The 7277-nt window shown below is 42.6% G+C and overlaps 1 protein-coding gene across 2 annotated transcripts; it reads left to right on the top strand.

Annotated features, from left to right (window-relative positions):
• Positions 1-1039: 1039 nt before the first annotated feature.
• Positions 1040-6750, top strand: LOC125552374 (TSL-kinase interacting protein 1). Of its 2 annotated transcripts, XM_048715898.1 has the most exons (15): positions 1040-1160; positions 1276-1329; positions 1423-1554; positions 1645-1727; positions 1821-1868; positions 2771-2880; positions 3526-3610; positions 3698-3971; positions 4146-4322; positions 4413-4519; positions 4848-5086; positions 5184-5499; positions 5587-5991; positions 6064-6201; positions 6302-6750. In XM_048715898.1, exons 3-15 carry the CDS (start codon positions 1455-1457, stop codon positions 6482-6484), a joined length of 2265 nt encoding a protein of 754 aa, XP_048571855.1. In that variant the 5' UTR covers positions 1040-1160; positions 1276-1329; positions 1423-1454; the 3' UTR covers positions 6485-6750. The 2 variants fall into 2 exon arrangements, with proteins under 2 accessions (XP_048571855.1, XP_048571856.1); XM_048715899.1 differs by lacking the exon at positions 1040-1160 and having other exon boundaries at positions 1170-1329; positions 4416-4519.
• The last annotated feature ends 527 nt before the right edge of the window (positions 6751-7277 follow it).

The raw sequence follows: 7277 nt of genomic DNA, 5'->3' as shown, positions 1-7277 counted from the left end.
CGAGCTCCGAGCTGACGTGTAGGTTGCTTTTGATGACCCGAGAGGTCACCGTCGGCGCAACAGCCGAACAGGCGGTCATGAGGAAACCACCTAGCCGGAGGGTTTGGCCGACAGCCAAGGCTCCCTTAGCAGCGACGCCGTCTTTAAAGACGGGAGGAGGCATCCTTCCTGATTGTGACGGCACAGAGGAACTCTCAATGAAAGCACCAATGTCGGTGTCAAAACCGGCGGATCTCGGGTAGTGGGTCCCGAACTGTGCGTCTAGGCCGGATGGTAACAGGAGGCAGGGAACACGATGTTTTATCCAGGTTCGGGCCCTCTTGATGGAGGTAAAACCCTACGTTCTGCTTGATTAATATTGATGATATGGGTAGTACAAGAGTAGATCTACCACGAGATCAAGGAGGCTAACCCTAGAAGCTAGCCTATGGTATGATTGTTGTATATGGAGTTGATTGCCTACGGACTACAACCCTCCGGTTTATATAGACACCGGATAGGGTTAGGGTTACATAGAGTCTGTTACAATGGTAGGAGATCTTGAATGTCCGCATCGCCAAGCTTGCCTTCCACGCCAAGGAAAGTCCCATCCGGACACGGGACGAAGTCTTCAATCTTGTATCTTCATAGTCCAGGAGTCCGGCTGAAGGTATAGTCCGGCTACCCGAACACCCCCTAATCCAGGACTCCCTCAGGGACGATGAGGTCAAAGCGGCGGTGAGGAAAATATGTGGCTATGAAGCTGCATGGAGAGAAGAGGATAAGCGGCCGATGGGGCCCACATGATATGTGTTGCGCGAGGGATGCGACTGATTTGTCTAGACATCAACCGGTTGGTTTAAACACTTTTTTTAATTGTTGTTGTTGCGTAGCATGTTTCGCTTCATGGAGTACACCACAACATTAATAGTTGCATATATCTGCAGCTTTAGAAAGTTTGAGCGTGGATATTCCTCTTTTTGAGATAGAAGGGCAGTAGTGTATTTTCCCCTTCTATATCCCAAAAAGCTAACAATAGGAATACAACACCGCAGCAAAATTCGTGGTATTGCAAGGGGACGGACGGACCGACCGGCCAAGAGGGTCCAATACCACACTGTGACGTCGTAGGTTGTTTGGGCCATACCAGGGAGAAAAATAGCCGTGCGATCCAAAAGAAGGTACACGTGGCAACAGATCCCTCTTTCACCGATTGTTCTCATCTTTCATTCCTTAATTTTCCCCAATTCCTCCAAATCCCTAACTCCCCAATCTCAAAATTTCCTCAAACTGTAGAAAATTTTGTCCCAAATCGAAATCTTCTGGCGGCGCTCCCCGATCGGCACCACGGTTCTCCTCTCTCTTAGCATGTGCAATTCTTGGATCTGTTCTTCCGTTTCGTAATTATTCGATTTTTTTTCCTCTCGCGTGAAATCTAAGCAGAGAAATCTCGGGATATTTGCGCCGCGAATGTCATGGAGAAGGAGGTGTGTGAAGAGATGAGTCCGCCTCCTCAACCTGTTGATTTGCCAGATGCCACTGCGCCCTCTGCGTCCGATCCCAGCCAGAAGCCTGGTTTGTTTTCCCCCCATTTCGTTCCCCTGAACTCCTCGTTTGCTTGTGCTGGATTTTCCTGATCTTTTTGCGCTGTGTTCATCTTGATAGCGAAAAAGGCGACGCGACAATGGGCCGCATGGACACGCCAAGAGGAGGAGAGTTTCTTCAATGCTCTGCGCCAAGTAGGAAAAGTAAGATGCATAATTTCCGGATGCAATGTTACGCCGTGGTTTCCAAACTGCTTAGTTGATAGATGGATAACATCTTGTCTTTGTTGTTGGTAGAATTTTGAGAAGATTACCCTACGTGTCCAGAGCAAAAACAAAGATCAGGTACATGTTCTTGGATTTTTAATATGCTGTACATAACTAATTAGGAATTTGGAAGGACAGGAAAATACATCTGAGACCGTAAGTCAAACTGTGCACGAACTTCCCTAAAGGATTCTCAATATTTATGAGAAATAGAATTGGGTAAGCACATTTTATGTTTAGAATCTGGAAGCAAGGCATAAGGGAAATCATTTTTATTACCAAGGCCTTTGTTATTAGTTCACATAGCACCACTATCCCCTTGGTATAAACATATGAAGCCATTATTGCTTAAGCTGCTCTTGTGGTAGCTGGGGAAGGGTTGCAGGGAGGGAGAATCACAAGCTTCATCTCAACAATCCAATGATGATGAGCTCCTTTCACTTGCAGCCGATGTCCCCTCCTTACAGCCACTCACCCTCCTAGCCTGCAGCTGATTTCACTTCCTAATTTTACTTCAACTTTTGTGGTTGGACAACTTCAAACCCCAGGCCATGAGATTTAGAAACACCCCACCATGTCACTTATTATTTTCCTGTCCTAATCACAAGCGTAATATCTTTTGCCTTTTATTTTCCCTTATTATTTTCCTGTCCTAACCATGTTTGGCTACGAGGTGCATGCCTCAGTATCTTAGCATCTTGTGCGGCGAGTAGAAAATGCACAAGCCTCATCGAAGACGCCACACCTAGAGCACCTTGAGGCATTTTGCAATGCTGCACGCTGCCCTAGCAAAGCGTGTTAAACTGGCCATTCCCAAGAAGACAAGTTTGGCTTTCTAGCTTTCTATGTTGGCAGATGCTTTGTCCTCGCGTATTGTCTTACAGATCACAAGTCTGACATAATTATAAAAATTCATGAACCAGTGAATATATTGTACTTCGCCATTAGCCTGAAGGTTCAATATTTATGTTGCAATACAGGTCAGACATTACTACTATCGCCTTGTTAGACGCATGAAGAAGCTTCTGGGTCCTGGGTTCTCACTTGATGCACGAAACTCCAAGGACACGATTGCTGCTATGCTCCGCTGGTAATTGAATGAGCCTTAATGATGTGCAATTAATCTGATGGGTTGTAGTTCAAACTACTATTTATTTATTCAAGTTGCATGATAGAAAAAAATAGTACGTAGTTGATTTTGCAATGTTTCTGTGCTATATATTTCTGACATTGTTTTTCTAGGATGCTTGAACTTTGGATAGTCATTCTAACCTACAAATCATGCGGTATATTTTCCAGCAATGCAGATTACACCTCTGGGGTATTAGTGTTTAGGAGCTAGAACTGTGAGGCCTTTATAGATCAATTGTGTTTAGGAGTGTTTTGTTGTTTTCCCCAAAATGTAAGACCATTTTTGACACTATGTTTTGGGACAGAGGGAGTATGACATTGTATGATTTCTGTTCTGACTAATCAATCAAAATGAATTTTATGAAAATTTATAAGCTTCTCTTACTCCTGCATTGCATAATAACAATAACTGGGTGCGGATGCTTGGGACTAGGAGGGTGCTTATTGTTCATATATTGACACGCAAAATGCTCTTTTTTTTCTACGTGTAAGAGGGAGAGGACACTGCCTGTTGCTAATAATCGTCGCTTTTCATTTGATCCTGTGTTGTTTCTTTTATATTGTATGGAAAAAAATACTGAGATATTAACTGAGTTTTATGCAGGTGGTCTCTTCTCGAGAAATTTAGCTGCAGTGCTTCAAAGCTACATCTGAAGCCTCGGAGATTCAAAACATTTGTAGATGCATTGGTCCGTTCTCTTCAAGATTTTACCCCAATATAAAGGTTGTTTATTTTGAGTATTTCTGTTTCTCATGCAACATATCCTATTTTATAGGGAAATCAACTGCTAAAGGATAGAAAAAGAACGAGAAGAAAGTGTTCACTAGGGGATACACGTTTATCTTCTTCATCTCCAGTTCTCAGCAAGACTCCAGGAAATCAATCTTTCGCAGTAGGACTCTTGCCCATGGATGCACAAAACGGTAGCAAAGGAGCCTCCTCTAAAGGAGCGTTTATGAAACGGGTTGCAGAACCTAATTCTAACAAGTCAGGAGTAATCAGAGGAGACCTCTCTGCCACAAGAACTGTGAGACAAAAAAGGAGAGCAGGTGATCACTTCTTTTCATCTGTTTTGAGATGATGTATCCTTAGCCTCACTCATCTTTGATCGTATGAAATCTGCATGTTTGACCAGTCTTGCTGGCCCAATTTATCATATGGGGGATTCTATAGTGTTAAACATTCCTTGCATTAGTGTTGATAGCTGATGATTTGTGTTGTAGGGGGTGCTGGTGCATGTGCGGCATATAAGAAATGGGAGAGAGCTGCCATGGCTGGTGTTTCTTTAGTTGCTGATGCAGCTGAGGAGCTTGAACGCAAAATGACGACCCAGAACTTGTCATGTAATGCGGATGCAACTGTGCTAGCTTCATCACCCAACAACGTATCTACTGTTGATGGTATTGTTTCTAGTCTTTGTTCTGTAGTTCATGTAATTACTGGACTTAGATTAAGTCATGCTAACTCCTGATATTTTTATTCTGTATTAGCAGATGTGGGCACAAATCATATGAAAGAAGCAGATCCGCAAGCACCTTCAAAGCTGAAGCTGCAGTTATTTCCAATAAATGAAGCCACACGGAAGGCATTGGAGAAGGTAAATGTTTCCTTTTGCTAGCGAGCTAAAAAACCAATCACATGTTTCCAGCAACAGCTACACTTGATACATCAGTTATTACTGCTTATTTGGTTAACTGTTAGCCTTAGATCCCTCTAGTCGGCAAAATATTCATGATATATGAAACATGAAGCACAAATAACTTTAGTAGTGCTATTTACATTGTGCGTAAGCTTTTTTCTGCAGTGGGCATGCTGCTGGGTGTTGCCTAGTGCTATGGCTGTGCACACACTGAGATATTATGTTCTTTTCTCATATTCTCAAACAGCACGAGCATGTTATGACATCCCTATCTCCTCTATAACAGGATGATCATAATCCACATCTGGAGCTCACATTAAGTTCCAAGAAAAAAATGTCTTCTGTTTTAGAACATCTGAATCGCAAGTGGGGCAACTCAAACATTGCATGTGGAGAGCTTGTGCTTTTCCCATATTGTGCTCATCAAGAGGATTTAGCGACCTATCAGAGGTGGACAACTCAAGATACTGTTGCAGTGGCTGATGTCTTTTTTTCTGTGAATAGCCCCTCTATTTTCCGATTAAGGTACGGTGTTTCTGTGCTGTATAAAATAGTGATGTTCTAGACCATTAGTGGCCAGCCATATGATTGCTAACTGCTGTATGAACTTTTTGTTGGTAAGGTATGGCTGGTTCTCCCTTGCTGAGCTTGAGGCAGGACTAAGTGAAATATCGTTGACCCGCTTTGAGAATTGCATGATACCAGAAGACATTCAGGTCAAATCTTCCTCAGAGGCCTGTGTGCAAAAGGATGGCACTTTACCCAGTGACTTCACTTCTGAGCAATCATCTAATAACTCAAAAGATCAGTCGGCATTATTGCTTGGTACACCATCTAGTACAGGCAAGAATGCTGCGGAAGAGCCTTCCATTAATACCTTTCCCTCTCAGTCTGGCGATCACAATCAAGAACAAGTTCCTGCAAACCAACCTTTTGAGGTCCTTATTCCTGTTTTGTGCAAACTGTCTTAAGTTAAAATTCTTATGGTTGATCTGTTATCTCTAATCTGTTCTATTATACTTCAGGTTGATCCTCAGATGGATTGTCTTGCAATATCGGAAGTAGATTGGGCAGATACCCTTACTGATATCAGTGTTGGATACTTGCTGACAGAAGCATCCAAGGCTGCTAATTTGGATTGTGAAGTGACCTCTATTGCCAAAAATCCTCTTTTCGATGAGAATCCGTGCAGCTATGACTCGTTTGATGCTGCTGTTGCCCTACATGCTTCTCGTTATCAAGCGGCAGAGCAGCCAGCTCAAACATCCCATTCCACCATCTGGGGTGCAGAAGAAACATGTGATGAGTTCAGTTTTATGTTGGCCACAGCTAGGAAGCAACAAGGTTTAAACACTTCAGCTAGCAGCCCTCCTGATAGCGACAATGAAGTTCACTCTTCAAATTCAGAAGGGTTTCAAGGTTTTCTTCAGGTCGGTTGTCATTTTCAGGTTCTCAACAAGTTTTTACCTGTTCGACACTGTTAATTTACGTTCTTGTTGTAGGACTTGGCTGGAGGAGATACTCTTGGTAATCCTTGTGCTGATGATGTCAAGGCAATGGAAGAACTTTGTGCCAGATCACCACCTCAAAGTGACAATGATTTTGGATTGAAAGATCAGCCTCTAGATGACGCATTCTGGGTATTAGACGAATGCCCTAGCAGCACTTGTTATCTTTGCTGCAAACTAACCAAACTAGCTATGCCGAGACTTACATTTTTATCTTTATTTCTTTTTGCAGCCCGAATCACTTGGACCACTGGACTTGGATATACCGCCAATAAGATCCCTAGCTGATGAGTTCATCTTAGGAGACAGTCAAAATAGTTGGAGTCGGATGATGGAAAATAGCATGGATGCATTTCGAAACATGTCGTTCTTCGTGTCCGATAACAACGACTCAGTTCTTCCACCCATCATGTAGAGTTGTGGATGCTGGCTATGTTTGGCTAGGAAGGATACTGCCAATCAGGCATCCCGCCGAGGAGGAGGCTTTATATTGTCCAAGCGGGCTGCTTGTTGCTAATACAACATATGCGGACTTGCTGTGCCTTTGCAGTCAAGAGGGACGCATGTTGTTGTAAGGTTATAACATAAAATCTTGTACTATGTAAATCGGGTTGTTCCTGTACAAAAGGCACATACAAGCGCTTGGTTACAATAAAGCCTCTTCATCCGGATATTGTGAAATGAGCTTGGGTCAATTGGAGTTTGTTTTTTTATATATAATTTTTTGACAAAAACATATTTGAAGTTAAAAATAAATCTTGCTTTTTGTCAACAAGTACATATACATTCATACGACGTACCTGCAAATTTCATAAATCAATGTGTTTATTTGAGGGGGGCAGGTGGTACCTCAGAAGAACATTTTTTGATATTTGGGGTCAATGTTTTAGATGGATGGTGATGTTGATGAAGATAAGAACCATTGAATCAAAGCAGGTTGGATGAAGTGGTGCTAAGTTTCTGGCGTTCTCTGTGAAAAGAGGGTGCTAGAAAAGCTAAAAGGTGGGTTTTATAGGACGGCGATTCGACTCACAATGTTGTATGGTGTTGAGTGTTAGCTGATAAAAATGTGATATGTTCAATAGTTAGGTGTTGTGGAGATGTGCATGTTGCAATGGATGTATGGCCACAAAAGAAAGGATCAGACATGGAATGTTGATATACGCGAGAGAGTTGAGGTAGCACCAATTTAAAGAGAAGTTTATCCA

Source organism: Triticum urartu, chromosome 4, assembly GCF_003073215.2.
Source record: "Triticum urartu cultivar G1812 chromosome 4, Tu2.1, whole genome shotgun sequence".
In the NCBI taxonomy this organism is placed as follows: Eukaryota; Viridiplantae; Streptophyta; class Magnoliopsida; order Poales; family Poaceae; genus Triticum; species Triticum urartu.
Note: the sequence above shows the minus strand (reverse complement) of the source record. Positions and strands in the feature narration are given on the sequence as shown.

Coding starts and splice junctions, on each gene's coding strand:
- LOC125552374 (XM_048715898.1), top strand. CDS start 1,455: ATGGAGAAGGAGGTGTGTGAAGAGATGAGTCCGCCTCCTCAACCTGTT. Junction 2,881..3,525: donor ATTGCTGCTATGCTCCGCTG/GTAATTGAATGA, acceptor AGTTTTATGCAG/GTGGTCTCTTCTCGAGAAAT. Junction 3,611..3,697: donor AAACATTTGTAGATGCATTG/GTCCGTTCTCTT, acceptor CCTATTTTATAG/GGAAATCAACTGCTAAAGGA.